This window comes from Tachysurus fulvidraco, chromosome 3 (assembly GCF_022655615.1).
Source record: "Tachysurus fulvidraco isolate hzauxx_2018 chromosome 3, HZAU_PFXX_2.0, whole genome shotgun sequence".
Taxonomy (NCBI): domain Eukaryota; kingdom Metazoa; phylum Chordata; class Actinopteri; order Siluriformes; family Bagridae; genus Tachysurus; species Tachysurus fulvidraco.
Window position 1 is genome coordinate 10,366,490 of NC_062520.1, and position 18,560 is coordinate 10,385,049.

General features: G+C 38.2%; 2 protein-coding genes across 4 annotated transcripts in view; both read left to right on the forward strand.

The window, feature by feature from the left end:
• sspo (SCO-spondin) overlaps nucleotides 1-1,718 on the forward strand; it is an 82,936-nt gene extending 81,218 nt beyond the window's left edge. Inside the window, exon 110 of one of the 2 annotated variants that reach the window (XM_027149281.2) lies at nucleotides 665-1,718. In XM_027149281.2, coding sequence (XP_027005082.2) covers nucleotides 665-687 — 23 coding nt within the window. In that variant the 3' untranslated portion in view covers nucleotides 688-1,718. The remainder of the gene's footprint in view (nucleotides 1-664) is intronic. The other variant, XM_047811316.1, reaches the window with a different exon arrangement.
• A 1,670-nt stretch (nucleotides 1,719-3,388) lies between these two features.
• kcnh2b (potassium voltage-gated channel, subfamily H (eag-related), member 2b) overlaps nucleotides 3,389-18,560 on the forward strand; it is a 190,562-nt gene continuing 175,390 nt past the window's right edge. The window contains exons 1-2 of one of the 2 annotated variants that reach the window (XM_027149854.2): nucleotides 3,389-3,557; nucleotides 4,035-4,648. In XM_027149854.2, the coding sequence (XP_027005655.1) occupies nucleotides 4,573-4,648 (76 nt within the window). In that variant the 5' untranslated portion in view covers nucleotides 3,389-3,557; nucleotides 4,035-4,572. Of the gene's footprint in view, nucleotides 3,629-4,034; nucleotides 4,649-18,560 lie in introns of both variants that reach the window. The other variant, XM_027149852.2, reaches the window with a different exon arrangement.

The following is an 18,560-nucleotide window of genomic DNA, read 5'->3' on the forward strand; positions in this document are numbered from 1 at the left end:
AATATGGTATGAAACATTTAAAATATTTTGTCAAATGTGTGACCAGTATTTATACCAATATCTGCCGAAGGTTTCCTGATATTCCATTTACCTGGAATTTTTCTGCCACTTTTATGAAAAGCAGCTCACAAAATGGGTCTTCATCAAATCACACACCACATTACATGTGCTATACTCATTGAAACACTCAAAACAACCGATTTCAGCAGTTCCCTGTGTTACACACGAGTTTGAATCTCTACTGTATCAATGATATTCACTCCCTGTTGTCGTGACAACCTCCCCCTCCCTTTTTTCATTTACCATCCTGGCTCTTTGCAGAAACTGTACTGCTCTCATCATTTGCTTTTCGAGCATGCGTAATTGCATCAGGGTCTCTCCCTCCTTTCCACCAATTACACATTAGGCCATTCATCAATGCACCTGATTGCCCTGGCTAATTGAATAGCCGTCGTTCGATGGCTTACATTTGTCACTGTGTCGTGTTACAAAGCCACACTTACTCGATAATGGTTTTAGAAACAGGACTGGAAGTAAAATGTTTTGTACTTGATCAGTAAAGTGACATTGTTTAGCTCTCTCTAAGATACACAAACAGCACATGATGCTCGACTTACTATTTGGCTGATCCTGATTTAATGTTCCCCATACCTTTTTCTCACAGGAGGAGATCTGGCCAAACGTTAAAAACTTTTGGAAGAGCTGACACCTTGGGAGAAGAAAGAAGTCAAATCTTTTGAACATCTCCAGTATAATTTTAAGTAGCTTGTAGTCATTATATGACTGAATAATTTTATAGAGTACTTTCTGAAGCTCTCAGACAACTGTACAGGTTTTAAATTATGGCTTTTATGTCTTAAAGTCTTAATATCTTTTATGTCTTTTAGTCTCTCACTCTCTCTTACCTTACATACACATTACATATTCTGTATCAACAATGAATTTATACATAAATAGTCATAAACCTAAAGAAATATCAATAATAAAAAAGGAAAAATATGGATGTGTGTGTGCATGAAACGTTACAGAAAGATAATCTGACCGGTGGATCTGCTACCACTAGTCTGACAACACAAATTAAATATAGTTATATATGATATCCATACAACCGTTCATCCTTCTTTCTGCTGCATGACTCACTGCAAAAGCTGGAGTCAGATATAGATCGCTAATGACCGCAGATCTTCTAAAGCACCTGACTAGGAGGGTAAAAAAGTGGTTGAACATTACAGCTGTGGTCTGTACAGGAAATGCAAACACACCAGGTATTATATTTCACTTTCAAACGAAAAATCGTCATTTTTTGATGTATCATATGCTTTGGGCTTATCCTTGGATGTGTCATATATTTCTAAAGTGCTGAAGCTTTAATTACTGCCATTAAAAAAAAGCACCATTTAAATGTTGGCTCATCGTTCTAGTTTCTGGCAGTCTTGGATATGAGCACAGACTTGGGGAAGATTTCACAAGACAAAGGTCTAACTAATATAGTTAGAAAAGTAGACTCATTTCTGCCATTATATACAGCATATATGGAACATGGCGATGGCATGCTGTTACTGTAGATGATCAAATAGAACCAAGGAGGTCTCTCCAAAAAGGTTTTATTCCTAATTTACCACACCAAAATGCCAATGATTAGAATTGTTACACTTCCTTTCCCCCCCACTTATATTTACATTTAATGTTGTGTAATATCCAGAGGTGAATTCTTGATATAACTTATGTAATAGCAAAAATAAACAGTTGTTCCATGTCCAGCCTCTGTTTTAACTTGAAGTTAATAGATAGATAGATAGATAGATAGATAGATAGATAGATAGATAGATAGATAGATAGATAGATAGATAGATCACTTATGAAGACTTAGAGCTGTTCCTCGAACTGAAAGGCTTTGACACTGGAGGCTTCTTCCATAAAACATCTCCTTCCCTAAACCATTTCTTCATTGAAAAGTTCATATCAGCGATTTCTGTGATTTTCTATGTCAAAAAACAAAACAAAACATTTTTTAAATTTTATGTGGATTATATAGAGCATCTGTCAAGTAAAGTCATCAGCTATTGCTATGTAAAAGATCATATTTTAGAGTGCACTGATTAAAAACATGTGATTTAAATTACAGCTGGCACCACTGTCAGAAAACAGCAATTCAACAACAATTCAATCAATGCAACACCTTCTGTTCGTTTGAAAAGTCAGTAAGATGTATTGTCCATGCCATCGAGTAAAATTTTTCATTCATTCATTCATTCATTTTCTTCCGCCTATCCGAACTTCTCGAGCCTGTGCCTATCTCATGCGTCATCGGGCATCGAGGCAGGATACACCCTGGACGGAGTGCCAACCCATTGCAGGGCACACACACACACACACACACACACACACACACACACACACACTCTCATTCACTCACACAATCACACACTACGGACAATTTACCAGAGATGCCAATCAACCTACCATGTATGTCTTTGGACCGGGGGAGGAAACCAGAGTACCCAGAGGAAACCCCTGAGGCATGGGGAGAACATGCAAACTCCACACACACAAGGCGGAGGCGGGAATCACTAACCACTAAGTCATCGTACCCCCGAGTAAAATTAAAAAAAAAAAAGGTTGTGTATGATACTAAAATGTAAATGTATACTGTGTGCCTCTGTGTGTGTGTGTGTGTAGTCCAGCTCTTCTCATTAATTCTGTCTTCATTGTTTGTATGTACACTGTGTATATTTTGTCAGAAATTAGTGAGGGATGTGTGTGTATAGTTCAGCTCTTCTCATTAATTCTGTCTTTGTAGTTTGTGTGTGTGTGTGTGTGTGTGTGTGTGTGTGTGTGTGTGTGTGTGTGTGTGTGTGTGTGTGTGTGTGTGTGTGAGTGTGTGAGAGAGAGAGAGAGAGAGAGAGAGAGAGAGAGAGAGAGAGAGAGAGAGAGAGGGAGAGAGAGAGAGAAGGGGGGGTGTTTGTGGATAGAGGAGGAGTAGGGTGAAACACTAAAGCTGGAAGATCTCACCGGTGGCCTCCTGGCGCGGTCCTGCCTAAATAAGGGAGTGAGGAGGGAGAAGGACACAGAGCGCCCCCTAGTGGAGACACAGGATCTAACCTCGAATCCCGTGACCTACGTAGGAAAGCCTGGAAGCCTTACAGTATGTTTTATCCTTCCAGAAACATTGAAAGCGCACCATCACGACATAACCTGCATCAGTGAAAGAGAAATAAGTTGTAGACGGAAATGCACTTGAGCTTATTGCGCTTTTGCCTTTCCTTTTGCCCCAAATAAATAGCAGCCAATTTCACACACAAAAAAAAAGGTAAACGAAAATGGCTTTGACCCAAAACACACCATAACACACTAAAGTGAATGCTGATATAAATTTTGTACATATTATTTTGTCACAATGCAGTATCAGCACAGTATCACTGAGAGGGTTTGGGACACAGCCCACCTCCCAGCGATTCGGTAGGGAAACCCCACGTCCACGCCACGGTGACGTAGCAGATACAGTGTGTGGCAGTGAAAACCCTACAGCTGCGTCCATCAACCAAACAAAGCACATTGTAAGTCCGTCACGTAGCCTGTACACACTCACTCACGCTTACACACGCAGACCAGTGCAGCCGGGAGCGAGGTGAGGCGGCATGTTTTGTTTGAGCTCTTATGTTCCTTTTAAACCACATATTGATCCAGGCTTCATTATACTTCACTATTGTGTCGCGGTTTCTTTCCTATCACCAGTATTATTAAGAGGTGCAGCTAGATTAACAATAGTCTACACCTGCTGGTGAAAATGACGCACCTGTCGAGTGTGCTTTAGAAATAATCACAATTTTTAATTTTGTTTGAACAGCAAAATCAAGCTTTAATCAGTCCTTTGTTGTGCGTAATATCCGCGCCTTGTCGGATTTGCATGATGAACACATTTAAATGAACGGCCTACATTAGGTTGTAGTTGTTACAGTGTTTCAGTAGTATTGGATGATATTTTTTAAGGATGCTGATTTGGTTCTTTTGATGTTCGGTGTGATGTTTTGTAGCTTTCCCAGCAGAGCGGAAGGGGTTAAGGAGGTGTCGCCGCCGCCGGTGTGAGCTCCAGCGCGCAATGAAACATCCCCAACACAACTGACGCTCCAAACGGGGCACCGACAGGGTGGTGGATTCAAGAAAGAAAGCGCTCAAAGAGGCAAAGGAACATCTTAAAACCTCGAGTTGTGACACCATCAGCTTTGTTTAACAGAGTTGTGCCTCCGAACCTACTGTAAATGGCACGAAGTGAGCGCGCTTACAACACTTCATCCTGAGCCAGAAAAAGGATATCAGCTTTTCTTCTTCATCATCTGTTTAAAGCACACACACACACACGAAAGGAGACGGAGGTGAACTAAAAAGGATACTAAAAAATAAAGGCAAAGTGGAAGCATCGGGGGGTTTCGGATGAGCGGGCGGCTGGTTTTTCTCCCGCGGCTGGCTGATGAAGTTGACCGGGCGGTGTGGCGCTCTCCGCTCGCCGTGTAGAGGTGCGTGAGGCTAAGCTTCAGCTTTGGAGACGCGCTGAACCCGGACTAGCGCATCAGGATGCCGGTGCGACGCGGACACGTGGCGCCCCAGAACACTTTCCTGGATACCATCATCAGGAAATTCGAAAGTCAGAGTAAGTTTAGAACGTTTATACAACTTCATGGATTATACTGATCTTTCAGGGGTTCTTCAAAAGGCAACAGGGGCAGAACAAGCAAAAGTTCTTGGGAAATAAGCTGAAATTATTATTATTATTGTTATTATTATTATTATTATTATTATTATTATTATTGTTGTTGTTGTTGTTGTTGTTGTTATCATCATCATCATTTACTACAACAACTACTACTACTACTAATAATACACTAAATTGCCAAACAAATTAAGAGAATATTTACTACCTTTTCCCCAATACTCAAACTTAGTAACAATAATATGAGCATTAAGTATAACCTGAGTTCATGCTGACCTTCCCATTATGTTTAAAACAATAATTAGTCATTCAAAGTTAGAACACCTTTAATAATCAATAGCATTTCTTACTGCTTATAGTCTTATCTCACTGTGATTATTTCTTATTCGTGCAGACTGGAATTACTTACAGATTGATGTAAACAAGCAGAAATGGTAATGTGTTTCAAATCAGACTGGACGTGATTACTGTTTTATAGTTCCTGTCAATCTGTGCACTAACATTGCACCTCCACACCATTTTATTAAAAAGAATTACAGTAGCATCAACATAGCATGTATGCAGCACTTTGTAAACATACTCCTTTAACAGACTGAGTCGGAATACACAACTCAACATCTTGTGCTGTATAAACATTGTTGAAGTTGATGAGTATAGACATGAAGAGTGGTGTCTGGCAGAGATGCTTATAATTAGAAATAAGAATTTTTGATATAATTTCAGTCTGTGAGCAGTTATAGAACAGATCTTTAGCTTTATCTCATTCTCCGAAAGATCTGTTTAGGAAGATTTGTTGGATTTCTCTCCGCTGCAATATCTGGTTTTACATCGTCTTCTATAACAGACGCATGTCTAATGCTGTTACTGTAAGTTATTACTAATGCTAATGAATTCATTTTACATAGTATTCTGGAATGCAATATTGTTTTCATATTTTAGAGGAAGGTATGATATGAAGATATGAATAACAATTTATAAAGACTATACAGACTAAAACACATCCATTTAACAGGGTTCCCTTTATTCTCACTTTTTTTTTTTAAATCGATTTCATATGAACAATATGGCTTGGGCTGGTAGAGATTTAAATTATAGTTCAATTACTGTTTGACCTGGTTAATTATGTTGTTTAAAAAGCCGAAACCAGCTCATAAAAGAATGTGTCATACTGCTGCATTAAAAAAATGACAGCAAATCTGAGACTCCACAAATCCCAAGCTCACTAAGTTACGAGTGACATCACAGGACTGAGCTTTCCCACTGCATAAACAGCACTGGTGTGAGTAATTCTGCAATAAACACCTCTCTCCCTCTCTTTGTGCCAGAATAAAATGTGAGGTGTGGAAAACGCCTCTGATGGTGTTTTGTCTTGGTGCGGTTTCCCTTTAATATAATTTCCACTTCAACACAACATTCTAAGACTGTGTTAAAATAATTAATTTGGGAGTTGTTTACGTGTTAATATCAACTATACCATTTAGAACAGTTAGAGATGTCGAGACAATTAAGAGCTTGAAGTCATACAGCATAGTTTTAGCTTTGTCCTTGGGAGCACCTGTGCTCTTGGCCCTGATATGGACTTGTACTATCAGGAAGACTTGTATGGTGGTGGGATTACGCCACTTCAAATATTTCTTTCAAAACGTTCGATAAAATATGTTAAAATATTAATGTGTGATACATAAACCATGATTATGTATATGTGTACTAGGAAGTCTTAATCTACTTGAACAATATTTATCTGTTCAGGTGTTTCAGGTCCATCATATTCCACCTAACTTTTTAGTAAATAACAGCTAAAAATACTGTCAGCTTTAAAAACCCATCTCAACTTAAGCACTACTTTATCATTGGTCTTTGGATATATTAGTTTTATATTTATATATTTGAATCAGACTTTTGTCTAAATGTTAAATGCAACTGTGAATGCTATAGATTACTGTTAAACAAAATGATTGCAAGTAGTTGTATGAAAAGTTAAAAAGGCATTAAATAAGTCAAGAGGCTTTCATATTTGACTTATGCTATTTTCTAGTGAAATATTTAAGGTAACCCAGTAAAAGGCAGCTGACAGTCATAATGAGAGTCAACAACATATAATCATTCACCATGCAGTATAGGAGCTCAGTTTTAGATGTTCCCGTGTTCACCACATCAGGTGGCTCCATTGCCATTAACCAGAGTTGACAGTTTTTTTTAGGGAAATTTGCAGCCTAAATAAAAGGACCCAGAAGATAGGAAAAAGTTGGCTTTGGAAAACAGAGCTATGTTTGTCTTTATCTCAGCCTTTGTGTGGGAAACAAATTAACTTGTGCATTAAACTCTCTATTATCCCTGTTTCCCTATCTCAAAGTTTGCAATACACACTTACTGTCTTTTTTAGTAGGGACACCTGTGTACTATAAAACCATTGCAACCTAAAATCATGCAGAGATCAGTTCAAGAGCTTCTAGAAATGTTCACATCAAACATCACCAGTGTGGAAATGCCTCACTGATAAGAGAGGTCAGAGGCCAGATTTGTTTGACCTCCAGGAAGACTGTAGGAACCCAAATAATCACTGAATTGTGAACAGAAAAGCATCTTAACAAAATTGAGGTAAATGTGCAGATTCTAGAATTTCTAGAGTTTAAGCAGAATGGTGCAGTGGAGAGACAAGAGAGTGGAGGGTCTGCAGGTTAAGACAATTTTTAAGGTTAAAGAAGAGACGAGAATGACACTTTGAATTGACAAGAAGACAGTAGTAACCCATATAAGAAATCTTTACGTTGTGGTGAGGAGGAAGGCATCTCAGGACACAAAACCTTGAGGTGGATGGGCTACAACAGCAGAAAACCACATCAGGTTCCACCCATGTCAACCACAAACAGGAGGTTGAGGCAATCATGGGCACAGACCCATCCAAACTGGGCAGTAGAAACTACCAGGTAGCCTTTCTGTTCATGGCTGACAGGAGTGGAACCTAATGTTGTAGACCATTCACCTCTGAGATGCTTTCCTGCTCACTACAATGTAGAGTGCTTATTCGAGCCACTGTTGTCTTCCTGCCAACTCAGTGTGGTCATTCTCATCTCTCCTCTAACTTACAAAATGTTTTAACCTGCAGACCCTCCACCGAGAGGATATTTGTTGTTTTTAAAATTTCCAGATCAGCAGTTTCTGGAATAATCAAACCAGCCCATCTGACACCAACAACCCTGCCATGGTTAAAGTCACAGCTAGTTGTGATGCTGATGCTTAGTGAGAACATTAACCTAAGCTCTAAATGCATAATTTTATGCATTGTGCTTCCACATGATTTTCTGACTGGGTAACTGCATAACTTAACAGGTGTACATGTGTTCGTATTCCTAAGTGCTTGGTGTGTGTATCTTATAATAGCAATGGTTACATACATCATAGAAACACTCTATACACTTTGTGTAGCTTTGAATATATTTACAGCATTTGGCAGTCACTCTTATCCAGAGCAACTTACAATTATCTCATTTATACAGCTGAGCAATTAAGGGCCTTGCTCAGGGGCCCAGGAATCACAGCTTGGTGGCCCTGGGATTCAAACTCACAACCTTCCAATGAGTAGTCCAACACCTTAACCACTGGGCTACCACTTTCATAGATTACATAGATTATATGATATAAAACAAAATTTTGGTGTTCCAAAGTATTGTTGAATTACTTAATGGCAACCCTGTTAACTGACCTGTCCGCTGCTCCTTCTGAAAATAGAGCAGGCATGGGGCTTAATACTTGCCCCAGTGAATCTCTATTAGTGCTCACTGTAGTTCATATTTTGACCATTATTTCCTATGAGCACACACATCTGTCTATCTAGAAAGGTAATCGAATAAACAGAACTTTTTCTTATATCTGTCAAATTAAAACTAATATTTTAATTATTAGTAATTCAACAGAATTTATAATCTGTGGGACTCTGAGTGAAGTCTTTATCAAGGGTACTACAGGTTGAAAGCTGTATTTTGTGTTAAGCTGTATTAAGTGTTTTGTGGCTCTGCTCCACCTGCCCCAATGGACACCCCACACACTCAAATATGACCCCATCAGATCATATCACATCACCGTCATTTGTATAAATTCTTATGAATTCTTTGGAATGTACCAGCAGCATATATATCAGTACACAGTAATTTGAGGATGCTGATGACTGTATCACTGATTTCATTTCAGTAGAGAATGTGTACAAGTGATTTATGGTGGTTTTTTTAAAATCCTCCATCCAATGCTGAATGGATGGCATTTATAAAAATTTAAGTGATTCTGATTGAGTAAAAGCTGTGCAAGGACAAGACAGCTTTATCCGCCTCTACCTGAAATGATATAATACCTAAAGACTCACCTTTGTGCAAAGAAATATGTTCTAATAAAAAATATTTCCTTTTAATGGCACCTTAATACTGTGGTAAAAAATCACTTTAGATACATCACGAATTGCATGTAATTTACATCCTATTCTGCATCACTGTATATCAAACTGATAATATCATACCAAACTGCATCACTGTATGTTGATCAAACTGATAAATCACTGTAAATCAAATTGTACGCGATATATTCTGTAGCCCTCTAAATAGTGAGGGCGGCATCAGAAAATCAAGGATATACACTGCGAAATTTAGTGTGACTTCATATTTCATGATGCATCATTAATTGAGCAGACATTATTCACTCTGTCATCGGCTTGTGGCGCTCTAGCGATCGTAGGACAGCCGCCAGATATTGATGGGTATCTTTTTATTTGCTTTGCCAGACACCGGGGAGACGTGCTGATCTCATGAAATGGCTTGTATTGCACATCAATTATTTATTGACGCTTTATTAATCCATTGATAATGAATACTGTTCCTCGCACTGAGTTTTTTTTTAGCACTACAATAAATCTAGTTTGTCATTTAATCTTTACTGGCAAACATCAATGTGAAGTGCTTTGCTACAGTATTTAACCTTTTGCTGTTTTTTTAAGCTGCTTATTAGATTTATTTGTTTTTGAGCTGTAATTTAAGTTGTAGACTAATGCTTTTCTTCCAATTCTATCACAAGCAAAAAATTGTAAAGCTCTAGAAATGTCATCTGAGACTTTCAGATTTTACCACACAAGCTAAGCTGAATTTGCTCCTCGCACCTGTCAGGGTCCTCTTTAATTCCTCCTATACTAAGAGACTGCTCTTATATATATATATATATATATTTTACACTGCACTAAACTGGACTGTTGACCCTATTTGTGATTGCTTTAAACTTATCATATCACGTGCGACAGGAACATGCTTATCACATTAAACCATTCTATGGAGGGCAACAGCTGGACTCACCTGACTCCAATTAGATGTGTGTGTAGAACGGCAGAACCAGGGGAGGATATTAAACACTGCACCACTGCACCATGTGCGAAAAACATAACCATCACCAGAGCAACTATTCAGGGGACAGAGTCAGTACCTGGTTATCTCTTTACTGCTTGGCAATAGATGTCTGCATTGAGAAGGATGATTGATTATATAGCAGTGAATTTTTGATCTGTTTAACATCTTTAAAACACCTGGTATATCTTATCTTTGGTCTCTTATCTCAAAGTTGTTGCACATAAACACAGAAAAGGCTTTTTTAAATGCTTGTGATGGCAAACTGTGTATGCAAAAGGTGTTTATTGAACAAAAAACAGTCACACAAACATTTGTGTCATCAATCCATGTAATAGCAATAGAGTATTAAACAGTTTTTTTTTTTTAAAAAGGCATGAGAAATGACTGGAATCACATAAAGATTATTGCGTTATAATTAACTGTATTCAATAAATCTTAAATACTTTTAATTTTTACCTTAACAGATCATAGGAATTAATAATAAAATGTTTTATATCTGTCTCTCATCATTCCTATAACTCTGTCTGTCTAAAAGTGTTTCTCCTGTTTCATTATTCACCTCTTCTTTTCAGTTTTTTCTTTATGTAACCCTCTGCCTTTTGTCTTCACCACTACAGAGTCTTATTAGAGCTGGGAGATGCTAAAGCCCCAAGGCTCTCCACATTTCTTCTTACCCAGATTAAAGGTGCTTTGCATCCGTATAAAAAAATAATGGCTCCTTCCACCTGCTCGGCCCCTTCTGCTGCGAAGTGGATCTGCCGGGACTTTTAAATTCTGAGGTCGTACCTTGATCTCATTTATGCAAGATAGGGCTAGAAACTAATTGAACTGTTTAAATTTTTATAATGTATGTACATTTGAATAAAATTCACATTTACATGCTGGCGGGTCTGTATTCTACTTTTAGTCACCTAAAAGAAGAATCTTATAAAACACATTTCTTTAAAGTTTTAGCTAAATAAACCCTGGTGTTACCACCTAGAAGTCTAAACAGCTGAGTCGTGAGACTTCAAAGCTAAAATTAAAATGTGATCCTTGTACAAAATGTACAAAAATGAATCTGAATTAATGTCACGTGCTTCAAGTATGACCTTTTTTAAAAAATCATATAGAAAGATCAGTGTCTACTGGTTATGCTACCAACACTATCTATCAGTATTCACTTTATTGTTACTGTATGTAAAAAAAAATGGTGGCTGAGCCACATAGCATAAGGTCTCAGCATAGGCAAGAAACTATTAAGCATACACGTACTATGATCAGCCAAAACATTAAAACCACTGACGGGAGAAGTGAAAACATTGATTTTGTCATTACAGTGGCAGCTGTCAAGGGGTGTGATGTATTAGGCAGCAAGTGAACAGTCAGTTCTAGTTGATTTGTTGGATGTACACTGCTCCTTGGCAAGGCTATTCTCTAATGAGAGTGGCCACTTTCGGCAGTATAATATTGCCTAGTACACTGTAAAAATGGTTCAAGAATGGTTTCAGGGAGTTCAAGCTGTTGAATTAGCCTTCAACAGAACAGGCCTTACAGGACATGAAGAATCAGCTGCTAACATTTTGTCTTGAAAAAATTTAAATAAGGTTACACAAATTTAATAACTTTGGTCATATTAATTCATGACTCTAATAGCCTTTAATGCAGAGGCTAAATAAATGTACTGGCCTTGATGTCACCATGTGTTTTGCACCTTGAGGTAGATATGCCATGTATTTCATATTCCTAAAGGGGAAATATGCCAAACAGATAATAGATGCTCAGGGAAAGACACTACTGAGATACTTAAGTAAAAATGTAATGCACCGAGACACAGTTTTTTCATATGTGTGTAGAGTTTAAATGTTCTTCCTGTGCTTCAGGGGTTTCTGCTGGTTTCCCTCCTCAGCCCAAAAAACATGTTGTAGGGTGATTGGCATAATCTTAATTGTCTGTAGTGTGTGAATCGGTATGTGGGTGCATGAATGTGTGCCCTGTGATTCGCTGGTTTCCCCGTCCAGGGCGTCCTTTTGTGCCACAATTCCCCTGGGAGTCCAGGTTTCCCAAGACCCGCTGTAGAATAAGCAGATGGATGGAACAATCATGCTGTAAAATCTGCATCTCACACACACGAGACATTATTTGCAGTCACACAAGTGACAAACTATTAGTGATGTGAGTGACTTATAGCTTGTTAGTATGACGCATTATTATTGTCCTATAATTAATGCAGTTGTCATGTATCTCTGTCAATATGCATGTTCCTATTTACATACAGTGCTGTAATTAGCTTGGTGCTTATAGCTACAGTATTTCTTTTGTCATGCATTGCGTATGGGTCTGTGTTCGCAGGCTCAGGTTTGCAACATGCTAGATGTATAAACGGGTTTCGTAACAAGCAGTGTATGTGTGCTCATGATATGTGTTGTATTTCACATGCTATTTTGGCCAGTCTCGGCAGGTCGCCGGCGCCGTGTGCAGCTAAAATGCACATATTACTCAACACCTGCTTAACACAATTGTAATAACAGCTGCTCCCATCATTGCTTTTCACCTGTGTCTTACAGTAACTACAAGCTGGTTTGTTTTTCTGGATGTCTGCTTTATTCATGTGTTCTTTAGCACACAGATATCAGACAGATATCCCTGGTGTAGCTGAAACCAGACAGTGACAAACCTTCTTCAGTTCAAATACACTTTAAACTGGATGAAGTCACACCTGAAAGCATATAACTGTCTCGGTCTCCCTTAATAAATTCAGGACATGAATGAAATGCCACGTTGTCTATTAACATTATAGGTGATGATATGTGCTGAATAGAGCAACAAAGGCTTTTGGATTAGTGCGTGCTAGCTAATGAGATTCAAGATTAGCAAGTGATTTTAGCTGCAGAGTTAAGTTGTAAGCTTTCCTAAGCTCATTTTTGATATTTCGACATGTTTAGAACTCCTGTTGTCATGGAGCCGAAAGTAAGACGACAACTCCGGCAGATGCCTAGGTTAATTATAGAGCTTCAAGTGTCTCATTACATTGCTGCTGATGGTCCATCTTTTGCTTCACGTCACCAACACACACCTCTTTGTCTTGCCTTTGTCACTCTTTATCACCCCCTCTAGTCTATTCAACGAATCGTTTTAGCCTGTTGTAGCTTCCACCCTCTCACTCACACACAAATATACTTTGTATTATGCTACCTACCACTTAACCAGTCCACTGCCTGTTCTCCTTAAAAAGCCCTTTTATTTCTGTACTGCTTAGTGCTCTCACTGCCTATCAGCTTTTCAACCCCTCTAGCATGCTGTCAATGTAAGTAAGGAATAAATTACGACAGTGATTGCAGTCTCTGGAAAATAATCAATGATTCGTTTGTGGTACATGAAGTGGAGTTAATGTTGCCACACCTCAGAGCTGATTATTTTCCAATTCAAAACACATCCCCACGTCTGTTATTCTCCTTGTACCACAGTAATTTATTAATGATTATAAATTTTGATTTACACATCACACTTATAGCAATTTCTAGTTGCAATACATTTAATGGAACATCTGCAAGTCAACTTTGTTCCCGTTTTCACATTGTAGCAGCTATAAACTGTCTCTCTTATCTCTCATGACAATATCCATGGATCACCTGCCATACAAATCCCTGTAAATTGTTGTAATAAATGAATCAACACTTTCCCATTTGAGAATTCAACATCACTATGGTACAATGTCCTCCAAACCTTTTTGCAGTATGCTTGCATTCCAGCCCATCAGCAGAAAGGAAATTGACTTATCGGATATTTTCGATCATTATAAACAAACAAATCATTCTATTGCCGCAAATCTGATATAAAATTAGTCAGGCTTTCAATGTGAGACGTTTTTACCTCTGTTACCTTGAATAACCTCACAGAATTTCAGTGTTTCAAGTTAACAGCCTCAAATTTGAGATGCATCTTAGAGAGCCTTAATTCGAAGTGCTTACTTTTAAACTTTTCTATGAATATATTGTCGCTAGGAGGATAAGTAAAAACAGAAAAGCTTTCTACTTTCACATGAGCCATTAAGCGCGACTGTGGAGTGTGACGTAGCAAAAAATTCAACGGTGAATATATTGACGCCCATCTGGTAAAAAGAGATGCGTACATTGTGTTACCATCTTATCATTTACTTATGTTAAATGCAAGTTCATGGCACTACACTATTCCTTGTGTTCCTTACAGTGATGTAAGACTTGTGAGTTTGTTGGCCTGAAGTAATGATGGTGAAACAAAGCCAAATGTGCTAATAATTTAGTTTAGAGAAAATGTTGAGTTTGTCAAATGAAGCTAAAATACAAGAAATTAACAGGGCAATATAAAGAGCTGATGTTAATTTTTAAATGTCATGATAATGTAAAAAATTGCTTTGTTGGATTTTTGGTATTTATGTGAAGTTTTAAATGAATCATGTATTGCTGAAGAAATGTCAAAATCTAATTACTAAATAACTATGAGAAAATCTTTACATACTAAAGCGCAAAACGTTAATGAAATTTTTATTTAAATCCATTGCCAGATTAAAAAGGAAATGATATGCGTTCACATTATTTTATCAGAATTGATTTAATAGTCGATTTAATTGTAATCGTTTGATTGTCCTTTATTATATATTATATGGGGATATTCTTTCTTCCTTAAATAATTCACACTCTAATGGTTTCGTACATTGCCCTTACTGTACCTTTCACATCGATGTTTGTTGTTAGTGTGGGAGATGATGCAATAGTTTTCATATTGGCAGACCCTCCAATTTGAATAAAGACTTCTGATGAGTTGCAGAGGTGCCAAACCCCGCAGCCTTACCACATTATCCTAAGCAAAAATGTGCATATGAAAATAATGTCTGCACCTGTATGTTTCATGTGACAGTTTTGCCACTGCCACTGTCTAGACTAACAAAGACAACGCTGTTACCATCTCATGATCGTAACCTGTATAATTCAGCTGGGCCTGATGATGCAGGCTTAGTGTTTTAGCGCTTGTTTATCTGAGCATGTGAGTTCAGTCAGAATCAGAGGCAGTAGTGTCTGTTTGAGTATCCTCCAGCTCTGTATTCACTACTTACACTCTCACCTTTCCACTGAGACTCCCTGTAGATCATTTCAGCCTTTGTCATTTGCACAAGGCTTGGCCCTCAGTTACGGCTTCGGTCCTGCCGAGTTTCAAAGGCCATTAGACCCCTTTTGTAAAAGCGCTGGGGCTAAAATGTCACTGACACTTCTAAGGGAGTACAGGTGCCCAAGGGGAGAATATTTTAATAGATATCAACCCACATCATACTTCTGCACTAGACAGTTGTTCTGTATGGTCTTATTAGTGTGTATTAAAATATCCAGGTTCCTTGTCTTTGAAACTGAATAGCTTAAATAAAAAATAAAGGGGTGGCACAGTGAGGAAATTTGCTGCCACACGTTTCCAGTGTATCCGGTGTAATCACAAGTTCAGGTCTAACAAAATTTTCCTCAGGTTCTTTAGGTGAAAATGTTGTTATGCGATGGACTGGAATCCCATCCGTATATATTCCTGCTTTTTCTTCCATCCATGTGTAATCCATGCCCAGTGGTCCTAGGACAGGCTCCACATCTAGTACATCTAAAGTTTGACCATAATAAAGCAGTAACTGAAAATGAATGAATGAATGAATGAATGAATATATAACTATTTATTTACATTTACAGCATTTGGCATTTGTGCTTATCCAGACCGATGTACAAAAATGCTTTTATGTCTCTATCGATGAATACATTAACAGGGGTTCACTAAGTTATGACTTAGGATGTCATTAACCTTACACTTTCTTAATGATTTTTTTTTATTTACACAGAACAAACAGGGAAAAGTGCTAGTTTAAGTGTTTCAGAAAGAGGTAGATCTTCACTTGTCGTTTGAATATGGCCAGCAACTCAGCTGTCCGGATACTGTATCTAGATGTAGAGCATTCCACCACCTTCTGTACCAGAACAGAAAAGAGTTTTGTGTATACCTACCTCTTACCCTGAGAGATGGTGGGACCAGTCGAGCAGTGCTGGTAGCTCTGACGGTGTGAGGTGCAGTGTGAGGTAAGCATCAGTGTTTTAAATCTGATGTGTGCAGCTACTGGAAACCAGTGGAGGGAGCGCAGAAGCGGAGTGGTATGTGAAAACTTAGGCAGGTTGAAAAGAATTTGTGCTACTGCATTTTGGATCATTTGCAGAGGACAAATTGTGTTCAGCGTTAGACCAGCCAGCAGTGAGTTGCAGTAGTACAGGCTTGAAAGAGACTGAACAAGTACCTGAGCAACCTGTGTGGAAATGGACAGCTGATTTTCCATTGTTACCCCAAGGTTGCGGGCTGTGACTGAAGGAGAGATTGGATCTTTGTGTTTATAATTTTGCACTCCAAATTCTGACATCAATAAGCTTCTGCTCTTTAGGAGAATACCGTTAACCTTCTGCTCTGGACTGAAGAATTTGATAGGAAATCATTGTAGATGTTCATGCTGTGTTTCTATTGAAGGTCGTATCATTTTCATTTGTTTTTTTACACATCAGGATTCAGGTAAACTGTAATTTTATGACATGTATGTACATAGATAGGTGACTAATTTAAAGGAATAAGTTGGTGTTCTATTTTTTTATATTGAAGGGTATTTTGCGGGTATTGATATACCCTTAAAGGGACGGTTCACTGCAGATCCATACAGTTTCAGAAACAGTAGGTTTAAAAATACATGCCAAAAAATGTGTCGTATTTATGTATGTAATATTGTGCTCAAATGGTGTGCTGTAGATTTGATATAATGGCATTACTAATACTATTTCCTTGTTTGAGCTGATTTGAATGAAACAGTTCCAGCTTAGCATCATGCATAATTGATTTATGACCGTTTTTTTTTCTTTTTAATTGATCTTCAGCTTGTTTCATGTTGACAGGACCTATAAAAATAAATAAATAAATAAAGCCCAATTAGTCCAGCCCTGAATATGACACTGTGCAGGAGTTAGCCACAGAAGAAAGTGACTTGTACATATTGTACATGTAATAACACTTTGAAGACATTCATTTATATCTTTTGAAAAAATTTGGAATCTCATGATTTCTTGTCAAGGGACTAAAGGTAGAATGTGGATTTGAAAAATATTTGAAAATGGTTATTGTTTTGGATTTAGAAATGTTTGAAATATTGTAATAGCACCAAAACCATGAAATTCATTCTGACAGATTTTCTATGTAGTTATTGAAAGGTGTTGATATTTTTTCCTCTATAGCTTGCAAAAAAACACCAAAGTGTTCAAATGTCATCTTGTCATGATGCGGAATAAAAACGGACCAAAACGCACTATAGCAAAACAAACGGTGTTTAATAAGAAAAACACTAAACATGACACGGACTAAAGACAGGACAATACAACAGTAGATTCCGCGCTGCACAAGGCAATGCGGCACAGTTAACTATAAAACTTTAGGTTGTACATAGTCATTGATTCCACAAGTGAGCTGAATTTAGTAAAACATGCACAAAGCTAAGTCCTGCTTTTCCCTATGTGTGATGGATATTACCCATTAGCTCCATTCCTTTAGATATGGAAGTCAGTTCTGAACTATTTCCTGATCATGTTCGCCTCCTTTCTGTTTCTGATGTGCATCAGGACAGATTTACAAACCTTTGAGGTGGAATGACCCCAGTCGTGTGTCTCTGAAGCCGGCCTTTAATGATCCTGCAGCCACACATACTCCTGTGTATCTGAGGTCACAGCTCAGCTCTCCCATGGCTGTCAGTTCAGAAAGAAGGGACATGAAGCACAGATGATAAGAAGCTAATGTTTTTACTCACAAACTGATCAGTTGTTTGCACACACAGCGGAAAATGTACATGCTGTATTTAAGTGTGCAATGCTGTTATTGTAATTCATTTGCCACTAATGCACAGAGTACTGGCTCACCAGGAAAGTCTTGCTTTTGTATCATATATATAGTCTTATCAAGAGTCTTTTTATGAGCTGTAAATAGTTAATGTTCTAAGTTTAGTCTCTTTTTCACAGTCTGTGTTTTATTTCTAGTTTCATTGATCTTGGAAATTGTGTGTGAGGATGAGTAAGTGGCGAGGAAAAAAAAGAGAGATTCAGAGGGAGTGTATTTTGGTGTCATGTTGTGTCTGGTAGATCTTTGTACCTCAGTAGGAAACAGCTGGTACTGCAGGGCCTTGAGGTCTCGGCGTGTTGCTGTTGTTTCTCTGTTGCTCTAAAGCAGGGTGGCAGAGCAGGTGTGCCAAAGCGGCTCTTATGAGGAAAACAGACATTGAGAACAGACGCACCACACAAGAGCAACGGGAATCCATCTGTCCGACTTCTTATATTCTCTGTTCATTTCACAGAGCTGCATCAGCTCTTTTCAATGCACAAATCCCAGAAAACTGGAGCTTTGTGTATTCTACCTGAAAGTGTATTCTATCTGTAGTGTCCGCACTGAACACCTGTGCCATGAAA